This window comes from Hemicordylus capensis, chromosome 3, assembly GCF_027244095.1.
Source record: "Hemicordylus capensis ecotype Gifberg chromosome 3, rHemCap1.1.pri, whole genome shotgun sequence".
Lineage (NCBI taxonomy): Eukaryota > Metazoa > Chordata > Lepidosauria > Squamata > Cordylidae > Hemicordylus > Hemicordylus capensis.
The window spans coordinates 26853317-26877358 of record NC_069659.1 but is presented as its reverse complement, the minus strand read 5'-3'; the positions used below and the strand labels follow the sequence as shown (position 1 = coordinate 26877358).

The following is a 24042-nucleotide window of genomic DNA, read 5'->3' as shown; positions in this document are numbered from 1 at the left end:
TTGTGTTAGCCCCCAAGACTGGGAAGAGCTGCAGAGTTCCCATATTTATTTAAAATAAAGAACTTTATTTGAGGGGCAGCAAATTTTGGGTTGGGTAGGTGGGGAAAAGTTAAATATTTTTAAAATAATACCTTTTAAATCCACTGCTGTGCAGTGGGATGGCAGTGGAGATGGTGGAGAGAGCTCCTTCCTCAGGCTTGCCTTCCTCCCAAATGCCAGTTTGGGCCATTTCGGGCCTCAGAATGGGTGAAAACGGCCTGACTTGGCATTGGGAGGTAGACAGGCCTGAGGAAGGAGCTCTCACCACCCGTTTTCAGGCCATTTGAGGGTATTTGGGAGGCAGGCAGCCCATGGGAGAAGCCCTCGCCGTGATCTCTGCCACTATCCCTGCCACATTGCTGCAGTTTTAAAAGATACTATTAAACAAAGATTTAACTTTCCCCCACCCACCTGACCCAAAATTTGTTGCCTCTCAAAATCTGGGAACTCTTTAGCTCTTCTCAGTCCCAGGGGCTAATGCAAGGGCACCTTACCGGGCTTGGAGATCCACAGCCCTACAGAGGTGCATATTCATGATGTTCAGATCATGGCCCGGCTCACCACGCCCACTCCAATACACTCCAACGTGTCATGCATTGCCTTACCATTTTATATCTATAGATTGTACACTACTTTGGAGACTTTGGCTGAAAAGTGGTACAGACATTTTTAAAATAAATAAAAAGCTAACAATGTAGCACCAAAAAGATCTTCCTCCTTAACAATGAGCCTTCAACAGGCATATGAATGCTTTCAAAAGGAAAGAAGGTTTTTGAAAAGTGAAGTTGTTCAAGATCTTAATTCTTGAGTCAGATACCACAATCTTGTGTTGTGAAAAAGAAAAAAACAGGTTGCTCACCTGTAATGGATGATCTGGTAGTGATCCCACGACATTAATAAAAATGGATTCTGCGCCTGCGCAGACCAACTTTGGGTTAAACCCGTTAGCTCCTCGTGACCCCTCCAACTGCCCCTGCGAGAGGCTGCAGTACCTCAACTGGCGGTTAGGCATCTCCTCCTCAGTTTTTTTATGACCGCATTGGTAAATTAGCAGTCTGGATGATATCAGGTAGATTCACCAGGGGTTGCAGGTGTGCATGGCTTGCAGACTTATGGGCGGGTTTTATGAATGTCATGGAATCACTACCAGATCATCTGTTACAGGTGAGCAACCTGTTTATCTGGATAGTGATTCCAGCAACACTCATAAAAATGGGTGAATTACAAGCTACCCTTCTGGTGGCGCGTGCTGCAAGCTACGTCAACACCCTTTTTAGAACCACCCTGTCAAATTCCGCAGTCTGTGCCGTAGACCAAAAATCAACGGCACAGTGTCTGACAAAGGTCTGGTCGGATGCCCAGGAGGCTGCTCTGCAGATGTCTGTAAACTTAACCTCTGACAGGTGTGCCACCGAAGTCGCATAGGCCCTAGTGGAGTGTGCCTTAATCGAGCTTGGTGGTGTCTGATTCTGTAACCTATAAGATGTCTTAATGGCCTCGACTAGCCAAAAGGACAGTTGCTGTCGCCCATGGTGTGTGCCTTTCAGTGCCACAAACAGATGGTTAGTCTTCCTAATTGGACGTGTTTGCTGCAAATAGAAAAGAATTGCATGACAGACATTCGCTAACCCTCTTCGCTGAGGTAATGGCAACCAAGAACAATGTCTTCAACGTCAACAAGAGTAAAGTCGCAGTGGCCATTGGCTCAAAAGGCCTCTCCGTCAACGAGGCGAGGACAAGGGACAGACTCAATTTTTCTGCTGGCTGCCTGATAGGAGGGTATAAACTATTTATTCCCTTCAGAAAGTCCTTGCAGCGAGGTTTGATGTCGAAGCCGCGACTTTCGGCATTGAGGAAACTGCCTGTGATGATTAGTGCTTTTTCCGTGGGGCTTTCGACGCTGATGCCTTTGGCAGAGAGGATGTATGCTCCCAGTGCCTATGCCGCTAGCCTCCAGACTTTGATGCCGAGGAAGTCGAGGTGGTACGTGGTGTTGATAGGGATAGTTGGGGAGTCAAAGTCGGCAAAAGAGACAGGGCACGATGTTGAGGCCGCAGCATTTGCAAGTCAGTCGGTGACAGAGTACCGCCCGATGCCAGATGTTGGTGATGGCCTTTATGCTTCTTTGGCGGCGGCGATTCCAAGGGGTGCCCCACTTTCAGTTTATGATAGGGCTGTTACTCTGCACGCCATGCACCTGCCCCAAGCCACAACGACGAGGGGGGTGCAGTAGCACCCATAGTGGGTGTAGCAGTGGCAGCCAGAGTGCGGAGAGCAGTCTCCATTGGGGCGAACTTCGGGCATGTAGCCCTGTTCTTTAGCACCTGCTTCGAGAAGCCTGAGCAGATCAAGCAAGCTGCTGCCATGTGCCCTTCCCCTTGACATAGCAGACAAAATTAGTGTTTGTTGAGGGAAGTTTGCCCTTACAGCCTTTTGAAGATGGTCTTTTCCCTAGCCTTCCCATTCATGGACAGGAGGGAATCCCCGGCGCAGATGTTTAAGAAATCCACTCTCTGTCTCTCTCTCTCTCTCTCTCTGGTACGTTACGCAGTTCTTGGTCAAGTTACCGTTCAGTGGTCTAGAAGTAAATCAGACAGAAAGCCAAGGAAAATATACTACTAAATCTCTTTCTGAGGAGCTGAGCAAAGAACCTAAGCAAATAAATGCTGTGGTGGTCAGAAAGAAACTGAGGAGGAGATGCCTAACCGCCAGTTGAGGTACTGCAGCCTCGCACAGGGGTGGTTGGAGGTGTCACGAGGCGCTAACAAGCTCAACCCAAAGTTGGTCTGCACAGGCGTAGAACCCATTTTTATGAGTGTCGCTGGAATCACTATCCAGATCATCTATATGTGACTCAGAAGAGATAGCACTGAAATGAACAGGAATGGCATATGTAATTTCTTCCTAAACTATTATTCTGAGAGCAACTACTGTGAAATTTTAAACCAAATTCTATTCACCTGCTGCAAGAAAGCCACAAGCGTGCTAGTTCCCCATTTGTCAGGTTTGGGTAAGTTGATATCTTTCAGGTACAAAACCAGCCTTTCACAATCTTTTGGCCTATATACCCGCCCAGTATTGGTGCTGATCACCAAGCACGTCTGGCTTAATTTTTGAAGAAGGTGTCGAGAGATGGTCTGTGCACTGCAGTGAATTGTAGCAATTTGAGTAGACCGGAGCTGGGAAAAGGCATAACGCAGCAGCATCCTGAAAGGGGGAAAAGGTTTAGATTTAAAATGTTACACAGCATTTTGAAGAAAGCCAAGGTGTCTCTTAATTTGCATGGCAAATCTCAGGAGCATCCGGGGGCGGGTGGGGAGTGACACAGGCAAGGTTGGGCACACAAGAGGTGTGGCTGGGAAGTGCAAGGATGCCTGTGGGATGTAGTTCCTCCAAGAGCTTGTCCCATAGAAGGGGAGGAGCCTTCCTCTGTGAGGAACGACACCCCACAGGCATCCCTTGTGTACACATGCCCAGCTTCCCCTGCATCACTCCCCACCCACCATGGATACTCCTGAGATTTGCCATAGCTGTTCAGTTCCACGCCCACAGACACCCCGCCAGTTCTGGGACAGCTTTAAAATAGGTCCCACCATCCTACCTGGGACAGATGCCCCACAAATGGCTGCTTCCTTGTGATGGGGGAGGGGAGGGGCGGGAATTCCAAAGCCAAATTCTGAAATTTCTGACATGCACAGCCCTAATGGTGTATATTTTCTTGCAATCCTTGCCACAACCCTGTAAGTTTGTATTATCATCTCCATATTGTAGACAGGGGCTGAAGCTGAGAGGGAATAGCTTTCAAAGGCCACCTAGTGAGTTAATGGCAGAGGTGAGATTTGAACTGGGGACTTCCTGACTGGCAGGACAGTCTCTTTGCCACACATCACACCAGCTCTTTCTCTCTACATTATGGTTATGTGTGTATGCATTTTCCTATATTGGGCAGCAGCAATACAGGAAGGTGATGAAAGGCATCATCTCATACTGCGCGGGAGAAGGCAACGGTAAACCACTCCTGTATTCTACCAAGGAAAAGCCACAGGGTTCTGTGGTGGCCAGGACTCAACACCGACTTGAAGGCACAACCTTTCCTTAATGTATGCATTGATTAAAACACAGCAAAAAGTCAATTTTGATGTAGTCATATGTATCATTGCATTAAGATTTCTTTGTGGTGTTTTATTAGCGTGTAGGAAGACACAAGCACATCAGTAAAACACTTCAGAAAATGAAGCTTCATGCATCAAGATAACATTTTTGCAGTGTTTTATCAAAGCACCTGTGTTTATCAGTAATATGGGTTGTGGGGAAAATGCCAGTTAACTGAAATTTGTGGCAAATTGTGCATACTCTAATTCCAAAATCAAATTCTAAATTTTTTCCTAGATAACCCAGAATCAGAAGGAGCAAAAATCAGGGCAAGGTGCATTAATGTTACAATAACAGGCTATTGACCGACATGTTGCACAATGCTATGTTGGTGGAAGCCATGAATTTGCACAAGCACAAAAATATTTAGTACTATAGTAAAATGTATGTAACAGAACTGTTGGAACTGAAAGGCTAATATTTTAGGGGGAGCTCCTAATACCAGAGGTGTCTGGGAAGAAGAAGCTCCTTGTTGTGTAGTAAATGTGTGTAGCCACAAGATGGCTGATGGCTTCAGAAGCTCCTGATGTGTTAGGTATGATTTAGTTTGCAAAAACACAAACTGTTATCTACGTTTTTGTTCAACTGTAAAGAGTAGAAGAAAAACAGGTTGCTCACCTGTAACTGATGTTCCAGTAGAGATCCGTTGATATCCATTTAGAATGGGTTCTGCGCCTGCGTGGAAGTCTCTCGGCGTTGAGTTTCATAGCTCCTTTTGCACCCCGCCCCACATGACCACGTGGCTATTTAAGGCGGGAGAAAGCACAGGCAACTCAGTTCCTTGGAGACCGCCGAAGCAGTCGTATAGATGGTAAGTTCTACTGGAAAGGCCTACATTCCACTGCAGAGGGGAGGTTTGGGAGGCTCTAATGGATATCAACGGATGTCTATCAGATCATCAGTTACAGGTGAGCAACCTGTTTATCTGGTACGGGATCCGTTGAATCCATTAGAATGGGTGTTTAGTGAGCTCTAAAAGGAGGAGGGAGCAGTGCATTATTGTAACACCCTTTTTAGGACGCCTCTCCAAAGTTTGCCTCTACCGCGGAGCGCAGGTCAACAGCATAGTGTTTTACAAATGGTTCTTCTGAAGACCAGGTAGCAGCCTTACAAATATCGGGGAAGGAAACCCCGGACAGAAAAGTTGCAGAAGCACCAAATGCCCTAGTGGAATGAGCCTTAATAAATTTTGGGGCCTGTACTTTCTGTATTGAGTAGGCCAGGCGAATGGTCTCCACCAGCCAATGAGACAGACGTTGTCTGGATAGCACTTGTCCCATAGTAGAGCCCTTGTATGACACTAGGAGCTTTTTTGTCTTTCGGAACGCTTTTGTCCTTGACAGATAATACAATAGTGCCCTGCGGACATCCAACGAATTGAGAGCCTTCTCCAAAGGTGTGGAGGGAGATCTAAAAAAGGTGGGCAGAACTATGTCCTGGTTGACATGGAAATTTGAAACTACCTTAGGCACAAAAGTGATGTTTGGACGAAGGAGGACCATGTACGGGTAGAACCGAGCGTATGGCACGTCCATACGGAGGGCAGTCAGTTCATTCACCCTGCGAGCAGTGGTGATAGCCACTAAAAAGGCAGCTTTCAAGGAGACATGTCTAAGTGTTGCAGAACTCATTGGCTCGAATAGTGGTTCTGTTAGAGCGGAGAGGACCAGGGAGATGCTCCATGGTTCTATTGGTCTACATATAGGAGGGTAAAGATCAGTAAGTCCCCTCAAGAAACTTTTACAGGAGGGATGGGAGAATAGTGACTTGCCATCCCAGCCGGGATGTCGAGAAGAGAGAGCCGCAAGGTGCACCCGTATGGCTACATTGGATAACTGCAATGTCTTCAGGCCTGTCATTTAGAGCAAGACCTCCTGCACGGTGGCCTGTTTGGGATGGAACCCATGAGTCTTTGTGGAGGATGTGAATCTCTTTCACTTGCTGGCATAGTTACGCCTCGTAGGTGGTTTACGTTCATTCAGCAGGATCTTTTTTAGCAGTCGATCTGCCACGCTGTCAGTTGCAGTGTGAGAACGTTGGGATGTAGCACCTGGCCGCCCTCTTGAATTAGGAGGTCTGGGCAGTTCTGAAGTCTCTGGTAGGTGTGTGAAGTCAGTTTGAGTAAATGTGGAAACCATGCTTGGCGTGGCCACCATGGTGTGATCAAGATGCATCTTGCGGGAGCATTCAAGAGACAAACTATTACTCTGCTCACAAGCGGCAAGGGTGGGGGGGAACATGTACGTATGATGGAGTGACCAGTCCAGTTAGAACGCATCCCCCAGTGAACATGGATCATGTCCCACTCTGGAGCAGAACAGTTTGTACTTCGCATTCTGTTCAGGTAAGCAAGAGCAGTGGTGTTGTCCAATGGTAACTGAACCACTCGGCCTCGTAGCATAGGAAGGAAGGCCTTCATGGTTTGAAAAACCACTAACAACTCCAGAAAATTTATGTGAAGTTGGCATTGACTGCATGTCCAGAGCCCCTGAGTTGTGGCAGTATTACAATGACCACCCCAACCTTGTAGAGAGGCATCCGTCGTGACCCAAACCGATGGGGGTTGTTGTTGAAACGGCACTCCTCTGAGTAGGTTGGAGGTCCGTGTCCACCAGGACAGCGACCGAAGGATCGGTGCTGGCACCGGTAGAAGCTTCGTGGGGCTGTCCCAGAGCAGATTGAAGGAGGACAGGAACCACAGCTGCAGTTTTCTCATTTTCAAGCACGTGTACCGCACAGTTGACCTACAAGAAGCCATCAGACCTAATAGACGTTATATGCACCACGCTGTTTGAGATGGCGCAGCCTGAAACTCTTGAACCAGTGAAGCGATGGTCCGATAACAATCCTCTGGGATAAAAGCCCTCCCTTCCATGGCATTGAGCACAGCTCCTATGAACGATATGGTCAGTACCGGTGTCAGGTTGGACTTCTTCCAGTTGACCTGTATTCCTAGGTCCTGGAGAAGGTATAACATGTACTTTATCTGCGAAAGTAACTCTTCTTTGTTTGAAGACAGCAGCCAGTCGTCTAGAAAAAGGTACAGTTTTAGCACCTTTGTTCTCAAATGGGCGACCACCACCACCATGCATTTGGTAAACACACGGGGGGCCGTGCACAGTCGAACAGCAGAACTTGGTACTGGTAAAGCGAGGTCCTCACAGTGAATTGCAGATACTTCTGAAAAGAGGGCCAGATTCCTATGTGAAAGTAAGCATACTTTTAAGTCTAACATCACAAGCCAACTCTCGTGATGGAGAAGAGGTACGAAGTCCTGTAACATTGTCATTCGATACTTCTTCACATGGATCAACTTGTTTAGATGTCTTAAGTCCATAATTGGTTGAATCCCGCCATCCTTCTTCGGTATCTGGAAATAACAGGAGTAGAATCCCTCCCGTCAATGTGCCCATCGCACTTGTACTATTGCCCTTTTGTGGAGGAGTTCTTGAACTTCCTGAAGTAAGGCCGGCGTTGCTGTCGTGAAGCGTATGCCCCTGAAAGATGGCCAGGTCTTGAATTCTATCGCGTAGCCGGATGTGACAATCTTCAAGACCCACCAATCTGACGTTATGTTGTGCCATGCTTTCGCATGACTTGCCAAGCTGATGGAGTTGATGGCTAGTGGGGCCGGTTGCGAGATGTTGTAGGACCAGACCAAATCCTCCCTGGTGTTCTGGGAGGGAAGGCACTGGGAAGTCCCAGCTAAATGCGATGGGCTGTTCTGCGCTTCAAAGGCACTGTTTGTTTCCATCCACCTGTTTATTGCATTGGCTGGAGGGAAATCTGCCCTTCTGTTGCATTGTCCATTTACTGAAGGGTTGGTAAGATTTACGGAAGTCTCTCTGATCCTGTTGTTTGTATGTGGACCGGGGTAGGTTATAGGAACGCTGTTTATTCCCATAGGACGTTGCCTGTGAGGTAGCGGACGTAAAGGTCTTGGCAGTGAATTTAGATTTCTTTATTTTTTCCATGATGGCATCAGTCTCCTCTGAAAACTGTCCTTTCCCATCAAATGGGAGTCTTTCAGTTTTATCTTTCATATCTTGTTGCAGGGCTGCTGACCTCAACCAGGCATGATGACGAAGGGTGATTGCTGTCGTAATGGATTGCGATTCTGATTCTGCCAAGTGTTTTGCCGTGCTTAGTTGCTGGCAGGTAAGGTCACCCGCTTGCTGCAAAGTTTTACGAAAACGATGCTTCAGTTCTTCCAGAGACAGTGTATCCAAGTCTTTCTCTAAAGTTTCCCAGATACAATAGCTATACTTGGCCATGCAGGCCGAATAGTTGGCCACTTTAACTGATAGACAAGATGTAGAATATAGTTTCCTGCCCATCACATCAGGTTTTCTGCCCTTCTTGTCCACAGGGGTGCTATGTCGTCGTCCAGACTTGGAGGAGGTAGCACAGTCGATAACTAAGGAGTTCGGGACTGGGTGCTCAAACAGGTAAGTATTATCCTGCTCTTGCACGTGATACAGCCCCTCGAGCCTTTTCGAAGTCGCTGTAGATGTATGATGTACCTGCCATGTACATTGTGCTGCATTGGAAATGATGGGCAATAGAGGAAGTGCATGTCATGGCTCAGACTTCTGACTCAGAAGAGTCAGAGCAGGAGGATTTGCCTGCTAGTGAGGGCTCAGAGGCACAGCAACAGGATTTGGCAGGGAGACCAGACTCTGGAGCTGAGGATTCGCAACAGCTGCCAGACATGATTTCTGATGAGGAGGAGCCTGGGATTTCACCTGTCTTGAGAAGACGTCTCAAGAGGCAAGCTCAGTGGGAGTCATGCAGGCGCAGGATATAACAAGAGAGGAAGCAGAAGTGCTGACTCAGGGAAGCCTGATTGGCTGCTAGTTCTCTTGAACCATATATATTTAGCAGTCTGTCAATTGCTCAGATGCTGTTAGCGACGTCACTGACCGCAGTCCGTGTGCTATCCTGAATTCATAGCTTTTCCGATTTCCAGTGTGCCCTTGTTTATGCTTTCCTGCTTTGTTCCGTTAATTCCTTGTTTCTGGTGTCCTTTGCTCTTTCGTTCTTCACTCTGTGTTTTCTTTTCAGTTATTACTCAGTTACTGTTAGAGGGGGGTACCTAGTTCAGTTCAAGGGGACTTAATTCATTTACTGTTTTCTTTGTGAGCCTTTTATTTGCCTGCGCGTAGCTTCGCTGCTGCTTTCTGTTAACTCATAGGGGGAGTGCTGAAGGGGGTTGTAAATCCTGTTGGGTGAGCCGAGCTAACAGATTTACAACAGTGCGATCGGTTGTGCTGACTGAGACCGCTGCATAAAATTGTAGACTGGATCGTCTATAGTCTTGAGTTGTGAGGTGAGATCCAGACCTAGCCATCCATCTCACATGGGAATGGTAAGCTTTTAATTCTTCTGTTGGCGAAACGTGGGAAGGTGTAGCCACATCTGGCAAAGGATCAAATTCCACTGTCTCAGTATCAGACTCAAAATCCGATGAGCCATAGTGGCTGTCTTCAGAATCAGGATCGGAAAGTGTACGGTGCATTGGTACTTTCAGAGATACCACCCGTGGGGGTGAAGGAGCAGGTAGAGGATCCGTTTGTGCCCCGTCAATGTGAAAGGATTCGAAAAAGTTTGAGTAGACACTGAGGCAGTATGGGTTCATGTTTGAGTGCCCATATTGGTAACAAAAAATTGAGAAGGAGGTGGAGGAGCAGATGGCTCTGGTGTTGACGACAGTCTTCTCTGCCATGCCTGGTCCTCATGGAAGTCATATGTTGCACCAGGCGAAGCCGTACCTGGTAAAGCAGTTTCCCGCAACAGGGAAACATGGTGACTGAAGCCGCATGTATGCCAAGGAGTTGACACAGTGAGCTGTGCAGCCGTGAGCTTCCGCGGAGCCACCCCAGCAGCGTCTTTTTCTGAATGTGGAAATCCCTGGAATGTAGAAGGTGAATTTGTAGTTGAGTCCAACATCTTCAGAAGGAAATCTAGAGGCGGCGCTTCAACGTCCTCCACGTCAGCATCCTCCAGTGTAAAGGTCATAAGTGCACAGAACCTAGGGGTTACTGTGGTGATGTTTGTTGGTGTGCTCAGAGTAGACAATTGGATATCTTCCTTCAATGTTGATGGTGAACAAATAGGGGTCGGTGCAGGCACTAGATCTCTAGTCTTCGGTATCGAGAATGTCAATGGCTTCACTGTCGATGTGAAAGCCGTCTGTGGTTCCATCAAAGTAATCCTTAATGTCTCCTTCAATGCCCACATCGAAGCCGAAGTTGCTATCTCTTTCGAGGTTGAATATACTGAATCTCTCGATATCGATGTCGTTAGTATTGAGTGAGAATCGGGTCTCGGTGCCAAAGTGGTCGGTCTCGGCTCGCTCGCTGTAGAAGTGGCTGGATGTGGCAAAACCGTCGATATCGAGTGAAGGGTTGGCTCTGGTATAGGAGATCTTGATGATGTCTCGGATGGACGTACTTTCGATGTTGAGGGAATCTCGACGTCCTGAGCCGATCCCAGCGAAGGAGTCAATTCCAACAGGGCTTGCTTCTTCTTCTTTTTGGCGGGGCCAGTCGGAGATGCCATTTTGTCGCCCGGCCTCTTCGAGGACTTAGGGGCCTTAGTGGGGGGGCGTCAAAGTTTTAGATTGGGCCGAACTCAGGTCCTTCGACCCGAGGGAAGAGGGAACATCTTGGCAGGGCAGTGACTGTGTTTGGGCTTCTGCCCCACCTCTTTCTCCAGGTGTGTGCCATCTACCCTCAGCCTCTGTGGCTTTAAAGCTGGGGCTGGGCCAGGGACTGAGGAAGGGAAGAGGGAACATCTTGGCAGGGCAGTGACTGTGTTTGGGCTTCTGCCTCACCTCTTTCTCCAGGTGTGTGCCATCTACCCTCAGCCTCTGTGGCTTTAAAGCTGGGGCTGGGCCAGGGGCGTGAGCCGAAGGGCGAGAGCATAAGGGCTCTCGTCCTTGTGGCTCTCAGCCGTGGGGCGAGCTGCCTGGAGCCCTGAAGATCTTCTCCTCCTGCCTTGACGATCCATCTTCCACCAAGCAAGAAGTCAGCAGGGACTGTATGAGTCTGGTCTTGGTTTTAAATTAAGCCAAGTAGCCGTGGTGGAATAGTCCGGGGGGATGTGTCTGGGAGAGCAAAAAAGTGGGTCTGGAGTGGGGGCGGCAATATCACGGGTAGCGGGCAGAGGGAGGTATGGCGGTGGGAGTTGGGCAGGCCGTTACAGGGGGAAACGGTCCAGGCAATTGAGGCCTGTTCCTTTTTCCGGCGCTTCCCCCAACCCTCTGACCCTAGGGAGCTCTGAGAACACTCCTTCGAGGATTAGGGTGCCGCTGCTAAATGCCAGGTCAGTTAACGCAAAAACATCTCTCATCCACAATTTGATTGTGGATGAGTGTGCTGACCTGGTATGCGTGACGGAGACCTGGTTGGATGCGCTGGGCGGGGTTGGTCTCTCTCAGCTTTGTCCTCCAGGTTTCCAGATCGTGCAGCAGCCCCGCCTCGAGGGTCGGGGAGGAGGCGTTGCAGTCATCTTTCGAGAGACCCTCCCCGTTTCCAGGTGCCCGGTCAGGCAATCTCAGAATTTCGAGTGTTTGTCCTTGAGGGTGGGCCTCCGAGATAGGCTGGGGATTCTGCTGGTGTACCGACCACCCCGCTGCACTTCAGTCTCCCTACCTGAGCTGGCGGGGGTGGTCTCGGAGGTGGCCTTGGGTTCCCCCAGGCTTATTGTCTTGGGGGACTTCAATGTCCACGCTGAGGTCCCCTTAGTGGGTGCGGCTCAGGATTTCATGGCCTCCATGGCAACCATGGGCCTGTCTCAGTTGGTATCGGGCCCTACCCACGTGGCGGGACACACTCTGGATCTGGTTTTTGCCGATCGGGAAATAAATGATATGGAGGTGGGGGAATTTGAGATCACTCCCTTGTCATGGACAGATCATCACCTGGTGGGGTTTAGTTTGACTGCTCCGTCTGCCCTCTGCAGGAGTGGTGGACCGATTAAGATGGTCCGCCCCCGGAGGCTTATGGATCCGCTTGGATTTCAGACGGCCCTCGGGGAGTTTCCAGTGTCCAGAGCTGGTGACCCTGTCGAGGCCTTGGTTGATCTCTGGAATGGAGAGATGGCCAGGGCTGTTGACACGGTTGCCCCCAAGCGCCCTCTCCGGCTTGGTGGAGCCCGTTCGGCTCCTTGGTTTTCCTCGGAGCTTAGGGCGATGAAGCAACTCGGACGACGGCTGGAGCGACGCTGGAGGAAGAGTCGTCACGAATCCGATCGAACACGGGCTAGAGCCCATTTTAGGGACTATGCCGTGGCGGTGGGGGCGGCGAAGAAATGTTTTTTCTCCACCTCCATTGCGTCTGCTCAGTGCAGGCAAACAGAGCTGTTTCGTGTGGTAAAAACCTTGCTCCACACATCCCCCCGGACAATGGGGGAGGAGTCATCTACGGCTCTTTGTGATCGGTTTGCCTGTCGCTTTGCAGATAAAGTCGCTTGCATCCGTGCTGACCTGGACTGCAGTTCCGGCAGACGTGCCTCTGGTACCATCTGGTCCCGTTGTGTTGGATTCTTTTCAGTTGGTGCGGCCTGAGGATGTGGACAAGATCCTGGGCAGTGTGCGGGCGACTTCGTGCGCTCTTGACCCTTGCCCTTCATGGCTAATAAAAGCTGCCAGGGAGGGGACAGGTAGATGGTTGGAGGTGATCGTTAATGCTTCGTTAAGGGAGGGCAGGATGCCATCGTGCCTCAAGGAGGCGGTGGTAAGACCTCTATTAAAAAAGCCCTCCCTTGATCCCTCCAACCTGGACAACTATAGACCTGTGTCTAACCTCCCCTTTTTGGGCAAGGTGATGGAGCGTGTGGTGGCGTCCCAGCTGCAGAGGGTCTTGGATGATACGGATTATCTGGACCCTTTTCAATCTGGCTTCCGCCCCGGGTATGGGACTGAGACTGCCTTGGTCGCTCTAGTGGATGACCTACGCCGGGAACTAGACAGGGGGAGTGCGTCCCTGTTGGTTCTGCTGGACCTCTCGGGGGCGTTCGATACCATCGACCATGGTATCCTTCTGGGCCGCCTCTCGAGTATGGGAATCGGAGGCACTGCGTTGCGGTGGTTCCGGTCCTTTCTTGAGGGGAGGGTCCAGAAGGTGGTGCTGGGGGACTACTGCTCGGCCCCGTGGCTGTTGGCCTGTGGGGTCCCGCAGGGATCGGTCTTGTCCCCCATGCTGTTTAACATCTACATGAAGCCGCTGGGAGAGGTCATCCGGAGATTTGGACTGAGTTGTCAGCAATATGCGGATGACACTCAGCTCTATCTCTCCTTTTCATCTGATCCTAGGGAGGCGGTGGATGTCCTGAATCGGGGGTTGGAGGCCGTGATGGGTTGGATGTGGGCTAACAAACTGAAACTGAATCCGGATAAGACGGAGGTACTGTTGGTCAGTAGGAGAGCCAATCGGGATGAGGAGATTTTACCGGTTCTGGATGGGGTTGCACTGCCCTTGAAGGAGCAAGTACGCAGCTTGGGGGTACTACTGGACCCGGCTCTGCTTTTGGAGGCTCAGGTGGAGGTGGTGGCCAGGGGTGCCTTTGCATGGCTTCGGCTGGTGCGCCAGCTGCGTCCCTTTCTCGAGAAGGCAGATCTGGCCACGGTTACCCACGCCTTAGTCACGTCGCGGCTGGATTACTGTAACGCGCTCTACGTGGGGCTGCCCTTGAAGAATATCCGGAAACTGCAGCTAGTGCAAAACGCGGCAGCGAGGGTTTTATCCAGAGCTGCCCGTTGGGAACATATCACTCCCATTTTGAAAGAGCTGCACTGGCTGCCGGTTCGTTTCCGGGTCCAATTCAAGGTGCTGGTTTTGACCTTTAAAGCCCTAAACGGTTTGGGCCCAGGATATTTGAGGGACCGCCTGCTCCCAAGGGTTGCTGCCCGCTGGACGAGGACATCTGAGGGGGCCCTGCTCCGGGTGCCGACAATGAGGGAGGCCCGGTTGTCGTGCACTCGGGACAGGGCCTTCTCTGTTGCTGCCCCCAGACTCTGGAATGCTCTCCCAGTGGCCATTCGTTCCTCGGACTCCATCACGGCTTTTAGAAAGCTTTTAAAGACTTGGCTTTTTACCCAGGCTTTTACATGATTGTTTTCTACTGCGGCTTCTCTGTGTTTCTATTTGTTGTATTTGTTGTGTTGTTTTTATGCCTGTTTTTATATGTTTTTGTACTTTTAACATGATGTTTTTATTGTGTTTTTATTGTATGTTTTTAACTTTTGTAAACCGCCTTGGGGTTATCTTTTTAATGAAAGGCGGTATATAAATGCACAAATAAATAAATAAATAAATAAATAAAAATGTGGCTGTGGTGATTTCGCCGCAGAGGAAAGTGCAGTAAACACATCATCATAAATAGAAGCCTGTAGACGGAGTTCTCGATTCCTTCTTGTTTGCTTCGAGAAAGACTTGCAAATTGAACAGACTGAAGTTACGTGGGCCTCGCTCAGACACAGCAGACAGAAGCTGTGGCGGTCTTGAGAGGGCAATTTAGCGCTGCATTTAGTGCAGCGCTTAAAGGTTTTCTTTCCCTTCAGGGCATCCATTTTACTCACGATCCAAGGTCTGTAGCCAGTAAATCAGTCTGATCTTTCGTCGCATTGGAAGGGTTAGAGAAAACCAAAACAGTCACAGTCTGGGTCAACAGGGAGAGCAAACAGTCCGAATTAATAGGCAAGAGATAGTCCAAAGTCAGTCTGAGTAGAAGTAGAAATTGCCAAGGAAAAACATGAAGGAGCCGCAGAAACCGAGTGATCTCTCCAGCGGTCACAAAGGAACTGAGTTGCCTGCGCTTTCTTCTGCCTTAAATAGCCAAGTGGGGCGGAGCACAAGCTCCGAAAAGGAGCTATAAAACTCGACGCCGAGAGACTTCCACAGAGGCACAGAACCCATTCTAAAGGATTCAACGGATCCCGTACCAGATCTGAAAGTTCAGTTGCAACATGTACCTGCCAGCATCATGTCTAAATGCACAATCAGCACACTTTCACAATATATCTTATGCAAATGCAGCTTGGATTGCTAAATACTCTTGTGCAAGTGAACAAGAAGTGGGGTCCCCCAAGGATATGTACTTGAACCAGTGCTCTTAAGCTTGTTCATAAATGATCTAGAAGTTGGGGTAAGCAGCGAAGTGGCCAAATTTGCAGATGACACTAACAGTTCTCTTTAGGGGTGTGCAATTCGGGTTTTTGGGTGATTCGGCTCAGACCCGAACCGAATCACCCCTGTTCTGTTTTGTGCCCGAATCTGGGTCAAGCGAATCACCCTTGATTCGGTTCAGATTCGGATTTAATCCGAATCCGAATCGAGTCGGGGGGGGTAAAAAGGGGCCCAGGGGCAAAATTTTGGGGTGGGGCGGTAGTGTCCAATGGGTAGAGTCTACCACCCCAATTTCAGGGGGATTGGGCAAAGTCCTGATTTTTGGTGAATTTTTAAAGTTTTAGTGACTTTGGGGCAGTTCGGGGGCATAGCATGGGATCTGGGCAAAAGTAGTGGGGTGGGGTGGTAGTGCCTAATGGGTGCAGGCTACCACCCCAATTTAAGGGGGGTTGGGCAAAGGGCTGATTTTTGGTGAATTTCTGAAATTTTCATGTCTTTGGGGCAGATTGGGGCATATTGGGGCAGAAAGTGGGGCCTGGGGCAGAATAGTGGGGTGGGGTGGTAGTGCCTAATGGGTGGAGGCTACCACCCCAATTTCAGGGGGTTTGGACAAAGGGCTGATTTTTTGAGAATTTTTGAAGTTTTAGTGACTTTGGGTCAGTTTGGGGGCAGAAAGTGGATCTGCCCCAAAATAGTGGGGTGGGGTGGTAGTGCCTAATGGGTGGAGGCTACCACCCCAATTTCAGGGGGTTTGGACAAAGGGCTGATTTTTTGAGAATTTTTGAAGTTTTAGTGACTTTGGGTCAGTTTGGGGGCAGAAAGTGGATCTGCCCCAAAATAGTGGGGTGGGGTGGTAGTGCCTCATGGGTGGAGGCTACCACCCCAATTTCAGGGGGATTGGGCAGAGGGCTGATTTTTTGAGAATTTTTGAAGTTTGGGTGTCTTTGGGGCAGATTGGGGGCAGAAAGTGGATCTGCCCCAAAGGAGTGGGGTGGGCTGGTAGATAGTGTCTAATGGGTGGAGGCTACCACCCATGCCCAGTTTAAGAGTGATTGGGTAGAGGGGTGAATTTTGGTGAATTTATTTTTATGAGGTTTGTCTTCATAAGGTGAAGTGTGCTAAATTGATTACTTCCTCATATTATTCATAGTAAAGGAAAGTGTGAAAAAGTGAAAGTGGGGTTATGAGAGTTGTTTAATTGAAAAAAATCTCATTTGCTATGATAGAATGAGAATTCACACCTCAGAAAAAAATTCTCAAAAAATCACCCCTTTGTCCAAACCCCATGAAATTGGGGTGGTAGCCTCCACCCATTAGGCACTACCACCCCACCCCACTATTCTGCCCCAGGCCCCACTTTCTGCCCCAATATGCCCCAATCTGCCCCAAAGACATGAAAATTTCAGAAATTTACCAAAAATCAGCCCTTTGCCCAATCCCCCTGAAATTGGGGTGGTAGCCTGCACCCATTAGGCACTACCACCCCACCCCACTCCTTTTGCCCAGATCCCATGCTATGCCCCCGAACTGCCCCAAAGTCACTAAAACTTTAAAAATTCACCAAAAATCAACCATGAACCAAATCACCCGAATTTTTCGGGTCCGAAATTCGGGTGATTCGGCTCGTGCCCGAAAAATATCGGGAGACATCGGGGGTGATTCGGTTCGGCCCCGAATCACCCGAAATTGTTCGTTTCGGGCACAGATCGTTCTGTGCCCGAAATTTTTTGCACATCCCTAGTCATTAGGTCACATTCCTTGTTAGTGTTTATTCATTTCTTGTGCTATCACACTTGCAGAAGTGGAAACACTAGTCAACAACATTAATTCCTGGCATAATAGTGGAACTCTCTTGTGCATGAATGTTTGACTACCACAACATTCTCCTGTGAATTTAACATTTGCAATATTTGGGCTGCTGAATGTTGGGCTGTGGAAGAGAGTCATGGAAAAATATGTGATTTTCAAGTACCACTGCTATTAACATCATTTCTAGCATTATGAAAAGAAAAACTCTTACCCTTTGCCACATCCTTCAGGCCCAACAAGAAGAAATGGCTGCTTAGTATCAAAGCCTAGCCAGGGTCTAAAGTAATCTAAACCTCTTTGCATATCAGGTGTTTGAATGACAGGAAGAGTCTGAAGATTGCTAAAGTCATCAGCAGTCAAGTTTTCAGGCTTTTTCAGTTGGTATGATACTAGGCAATCAGTATCTGAATCATAATAGGTGTCCAATGGTTTGCTGGGATTTGGTGGAGACTCTCGGGCCCAAGTAAAAACCTTGAAATATGTTTTATAAATTTAATATTACATCATTCTAAAATAAACTCCTAAAAATAAAACACAATTACTACAAAATGCTACACACTGGTCAAACACACAGTATATAAACTTTGATGCAGACAGTGGCTATGTCCTCTCTCCAAACGTCTATCAAATTCTCTCCCAAGTTAAGAAACATGCTCCCTTTAATATCTCCACTGACTCTTTATTGTTCCTATACAAAATCTTGGCACTTACTTTCCTAGTAATCTGACAATACAGATTCAATACTAGTCTCTTCTGCCCTGCCCCCGCTCCATAACTTTTGTTCTAACAGAGATCTTTTAACAAAGTATACCCATTTGAACCATTACCTTATTTTAAAATGTTAAATTAAATATTCCAAAACTTAACAGGTTTAGCTTAGAAAACATTTTAAAAATTGTGCTAACTTTTTGTGCATTCTTAAGGTCTTTGGTCCAGCAATATCTATAGGTGTAGTGGACGGCCTCTCCCCTCCCCTAAAGCGTGAACCAGAAGTGAACCCTGTCTTGACTGACGGGCAGTGACGTCTAGGGATCAGCCATTCAGCACACAGTGGACAAGACCTAGAGGGCCTTACAGCAAGAAGAGAAGGGGTTTTTTTGTGCTTAGTTGACGCTAGGCTGGGTTAACAGGTTGGCTGTCCAGGCCAATGGCTGCAACCAGGAGGACTGAAATCCTGGGAAGTTAGGACTGCAGGGGCCTGAAGTCTCTACCATGGATTTGGTGAGTTCAGGAAGGAAGCCAGGACTTTGGCTTTGGGGAAAGGTTTATCCATGGAACAGTTTGTTAGTTAGCTCACATTAGACTTCTTACTTTCCTCTGGTGTGCTTTGCAAATCCTTACAACTGTGTTTTATCTGTAACATAACAAGCTAAGAGAAACTGAGCCAATGCCATTCCAGCAGGGCATTGCAAAAGTCTCTGTAAACTCTTAAAGGGTGTGTGTGTGTATTTTTCTTACATCTATGCTCTTTGCAACTGGGTAACCACAATTTGTAAAGTGTGCCACCCTAATATCATCTGAGGGTGCTTTTTGAAGTATTCTTGTAGTTACTGAGTGTTCCTTTTACCTGTAACTAAAAGCTGAGAAAGCCTCAGATGACAGCAGTCTGTAGTATTTTAATTTTTTATTTTTATCCTTTGCAATTTTAACCAGCCTCTTTGAGTGGATTTTTAACTCAGGAAAGGCGGGTCTGGAAAGGGGTTTTTGTCTCAGGTACAACACATGCCTCAATTTGATTGCTCAGCAAATCTACCAAGTTTTCTCATCACGTGTAGGCTTGCACATGGAGGTTTTTGTGTACTTTTCCAACAGAACAGGGAAAGAGCGTCTCCCTGGACATTCACTCAAATCCGGGAACCGGCGGGGTGGGGGAGAGAGACACAAATTATGTAATAAATTATGGTGTGGTGGCAGCAAATCAGCTACTGATGAAACAGGAAAGTTTAAGTTAAAGGAACAGCCTTTGCTGGGAAAGCTTGGAGAGAATGATTCAGCATTTTTCTTCCCCTCACGTGGGTTTGCTTTAAGACAAAGGCTGGGTTAAATCCGCTGCAATAGGCATATAGAAGGAACTTTGCACAAGCAAACTGTTTTCTGCAGGCATACATCTGCAAAAACTCCTGCTTCTGATGGGGTGGAGGGCCGATCCAGATGTCTCAATATTACCTACATAATGCAGATGAAGATGCATATTCCTATCCATCTCTCAGTGCAGACTGGAATGCATCTCTTTATATGTTATCTGGGGGTTACCATGCAATTTGCTAACAGCACTTTATTAATAGATTCCTTGAGATATATTTGTGATATCTCAAATCTAATGGATTCACTGCGAACTACTCGCAAACTTAAATTATATTAAAAAACACATTCTATCCTGGAACTGTTATAATAATAATAAATAAATTTGTTTTATCAATCATTACCTCTTTTGTAAATTCCTGTCGAGATTTCATGTTAAGATTTCCACCAAGTCCCCTTATCAGGCTAATGATAAATTGCCCACGCTCCGTGCAGCCATGGAGATGAGACAGCCCATTCATCACCGTTCCAACCAAACTTGTCTCTACCACATAGTCATTCTGTAAAACAGAGCATGCAATGAGCAGATTGCAAACTCATTTCCAATAGCAGAACTGAGTCGTACTGCTGAATCTAATTTAAGAAAGTATATAAATATTAAGACAGAAACTGAACATGGAAAATGATAGCAATTACATAAAATCTCATTTGACAATTGTACAAGCATAACTGCCAGTGCTAAAACATAAATATTTAGAAACACCCAGTGATATCTGTCTCATTTTTTAATGTGTTTGTATTGGTATGTACATAATTATAGTCTGTGCCCCTCTGTGCCCAACGGGCAGAACTCAGAGAACCCACAATTGGTAGAGCGATAGGATGGAAAGGGATTGGCCAGTCTGGATTATTCCCCATCCCCACAGTCCCTATGCCGCTCCACTTTTCCAGTTCTCAATCATAACAAGATCATTGGATGAAATCAGGGGAAGAGTTAATCCATCTAGAAATGTGCAGAATGTTCCACGCTTGGAAGTTTCCATCTCGAAACAGGCCATTTTGAGTCCATTTTGAGTGTTCCAAGCTCGGAACAGAACACCCTTCAAATGAAGGGCCTATTCCGAGCTCAGAATGGAATAGTCAATTTCATGTTCGAATGTTCCATTTTGGATTCCAAAATGGTGCTCTTCTGGCTTCTGCGCACACACAGCAGCCATTTGCATGGTCAGCACCACCATGTAAATGTCTGTCACACATGCACAGAGGCCAGAAGAGTGCCATTTTGGAATCCAAAATGGCACTCGGAACATTCTGAGATGGAACAGTGTTCTGTCGGAACAACCAGCTCAACCGGTTGTTCTGACAGAAGGTTTCATAGATTTACCATTCCGTTCTGAACTCGGAATGGAATGCTAAATCCATTTGGTCCACATCCCTAAATCCATCCAGCTTCACAAATGAATTGACATTTGTCGGCCACTGTACGTGGTAACAACAGAACCCTGTGTATTCTAAGATTGTTTTTAATACTTCAGTTTAGTGATTAGCTTCCCGTCCTTCTAAAGAGTTATCAGGGAGTGAACCCTTGTCTCAACCAATAGAGTGAACCCTTGTCTCGACCGATAGATTTGGTGAACTCCAGGGCAGCCAATCAGTACACCAGCTGAGTAGGATCTAGAGAGCGGTTGCTGGGAATTCTGGGAACAAGAAGGGTGGCCTTTGTTGGAGAGAAGCGCAGGCGGAAAAGTTTAGTGAGGGGCATGGAGTTTTTGCTCCCTCATGGTCAAAGCCAGCATGGAGGCTTCTCACATGGAATAACTGCAGATCCTTGAGCGACAGGACTGCAGGAAGCTTGATTCTTATAAGGTGTTGGGTGAGTTTTCAAGGAAAAGGGGAATCAGCATAGGGAACAGCTTGTTAGTCAGATTGTGCATTAGAAACTTATATTTCTTTTTGTGTGTTTTGCATATTCCTGATACTGTTCTATTGTTTACCTGCAATGTAATTTCAAATAAGAAACACTAGCCTACGCTCAACCCACCTCAGAGTTGCAAAAGAATCTGCAAACTTTTAAGCATGCCTAAATGCAACCTGAAACTGAATCCTAAGGACAACCTATTTTTGCAATGTACTAAGTATTTTTGAGTGTATTTAAACTGAGAGCCTCAGATGGAAGCAGTCTGTAGTAACTGGATAAAGCTGGTGTGTGTGGTTTTATTTTTATTTTTATTTTATAAGCCTCTCAGAGTTGGTTTCTAACTCAGGAAGGGGGATTTATTTGGTGCAAAAGCATCCTCAAGCACTCAGCAGCTATCAGTTTTTCTCATCCAGTGTAAGCTTACACGTGGAAAGTTTTTAAATATTTGTCCAATACCCCATTACAGAGGGACCTTGGATTAAAACACCCAATCCGCTGGTCTGGTTCTCTGCAAGTTTTAGGGTGCTTAGTGGCAGCATTTCAAATCTACCAGAAATATAGAAAGGTTTTAGGAGAAGCTCAGCCAGGCAGCTCACCAGGGATAACTCGGCATTTCTTGTCCCCGACGTGAGCCAGCTCTGAGACAAAGGCAGTAAACTGCTACATTCAGTACTCTGAATAAATGGAGTTTTGGCATTTTCAAAATGTATACCATTCGTATCTTTGAATACTGAATAAATAAATATGAGTTTAAAATGATTCATTTTTTAAAATTCAAAGTTGAGTTAAAAAGGATTTTAAAAAACCCTTGCCAGATAGAACATATGAATAAAAGCTTTGAATTTATACTTTAAACTTTAAAGAGAGTTGAGTAAACTTTAAATTATTCACCTGCTTTAGGACCCAATTTAAAGCCTTCTCAAAATAGTCTCCAATCCAGTTTTCAAGATTCTGCCTGCATTCTTCAGGTTGGTTTCTTAGCCAAGATTTTATCAATGCTGTAAGATCAGTATCTTCATCACTGGAATAAGACATAACTCAGATTAAAACAAAAACATTTTTCTTCAATCCCCTCTTTAGTTATGTCCATTATATAATGGAGGGTTCTCACACATGGGTGGTGATTCAGAAATGAAACACTGGAACAGATAAAGATTATGAGTACTTCATAAATATATCCAAACCTCCAAAAGATTGTAAACATGTACCATATAGTTTTATCAGCTTGTGTCTTACTTCCTACCATGCTAAATAATAACCTCACTACCTGATTTTGCAATAATAAGATAATGGTTGCTTGCACATGATCTGAGGGTTTGGGGCTTGGAAGAGTCCTTCCACCATACTGGACAGACGAGCAGAGCTGCCATTGGGTTTTGCAACCCCCATTCCCAGACAAGTGCCACAGCAGTAAGCTCAGAGCCGGGAAGGCCTCCAAAAATCGAGAGAACCTTCCCACAATGAACCATGCAACCAGAAGGTGGGAAACCCATGACATAAAGCAGCCACATTCTGTTGTGCCACAAGGGGGCAGAAGGTGGGCCCAACCCTAAGTCATTGCTAACATGTGACCATAAAGTGAGATGTGCCGAGTGACTCCTTCACACCTAGCAGCCCATTCAGCTGCAGCGCTCTCTCACAAACATGGCAGCCAATGTGAGAACACAATTGACAAGCCCGGGTACCAGGGCCTGCTCTTCACTAACCAGGCTTAAGACCAAGGATTAGAAGCAGGATTTGGGGCATTTGCCCTGGTTCACATAAGCATGCAACCCTGGGTTAGAAACACATAACCCAGGTTTAGATGCTCATGTGAAGAGGCTTAATATCTTTAGACCCACTCCAAGAAACTACAGCAGCAAACTTTGCTCAGTTAGCCCTCTGCGTTCAGATCACCATTTAGGGTCATTGAGGGATGGAAGGGGAGCACTCAGATTGAATCTAGTTCTCTCTCTCTCTCTCTCTCTCTCTCTCTCTCTCTCTCTCACACACACACACACACACACACACACACACACACCCCTACCTCTAGAGATTTGTGCTGTCTGAGGCTGCACCTGTGAAGTGATCAGTGCTGTCAAGCCATTCCATTTACAACTGAGCTGTTAAATACAGAATCCCCATATCTCTTTTACATTTCTGATAAAGCTAATCCGGGTGCAGAATCCTCTTTCTGCATATTAGCTTGAGGTGCTTATGTTTTTATTTTCCATTCAGTGAAAATCTCTCCATGTTATATTTATTTAGTTTGGGATTTATAATCTACTTGGTCCACTCAGGCTCAGAGCTGATAACAACCAGATAATAACGGAGTGGAGGAGAGAGCTTCAGGATTCACACCAAGGTGATGTTAATACACAAGTGAGTCATTTCTTTCAATGTAGTTATTTTGCTGCACACATTATGTATTTGGTTGTCACTCCAAGGACTAAACTGCACACTAAATTACATTTGCCCTTGCATTTTTCTTTTTAAATAGCAGCCACCAGGAAATAAGGGTTGGAGCTATGGCATCAGTGTGGGGTGGGTGGGTTGGGGAGGGGCGTTAACTATTTCCCTCCACACCACATTTCCAAAAAAATTGCCCCTCTGAACCTGCTATTTGTCCTGGAAGGGAAGCTGCTATCGGAGCCAATTACAACCTTCTTCCTGGGGCAAACAGAAGTTGGAGCATGATTTTCACTGCAATTACAGGGCGGGGGCGGGGGGCGGAGCTAACTCTCTTCTCCCATGCCATGGTCTCCATCCTGACCTTCCGTAATAAATCCCAAGTATAAAGAATTTCTCTGCTACCGAGGAGCCCAAACAAGGTCTGAACGCTACGGCGGTCAAACAGAAACTAACTGAGGGACGCCTAACTGCTTAATATAATGGACTCACAAGGCACGTGGTGGCGGTTGGGCGTCACGAGGAGCTACTTAGTCGGCCCGCGAGGTGCCTGCGCAGGCGCAGAACCCATTTCCTTGTGGGATC

General features: G+C 47.1%; 1 protein-coding gene across 3 annotated transcripts in view; it reads right to left on the bottom strand.

Moving 5' to 3' along the window:
• DYNC2H1 (dynein cytoplasmic 2 heavy chain 1) overlaps positions 1–24042 on the bottom strand; it is a 352996-nt gene that overhangs the window by 210068 nt on the left and 118886 nt on the right. For all 3 annotated transcript variants that reach the window (XM_053308090.1, XM_053308091.1, XM_053308092.1), the window contains 4 exons: positions 21961–22090; positions 19556–19711; positions 17341–17600; positions 3000–3246 (listed from right to left, as the gene is read on the bottom strand). In XM_053308090.1, coding sequence (XP_053164065.1) covers positions 3000–3246; positions 17341–17600; positions 19556–19711; positions 21961–22090 — 793 coding nt within the window. The remainder of the gene's footprint in view (positions 1–2999; positions 3247–17340; positions 17601–19555; positions 19712–21960; positions 22091–24042) is intronic.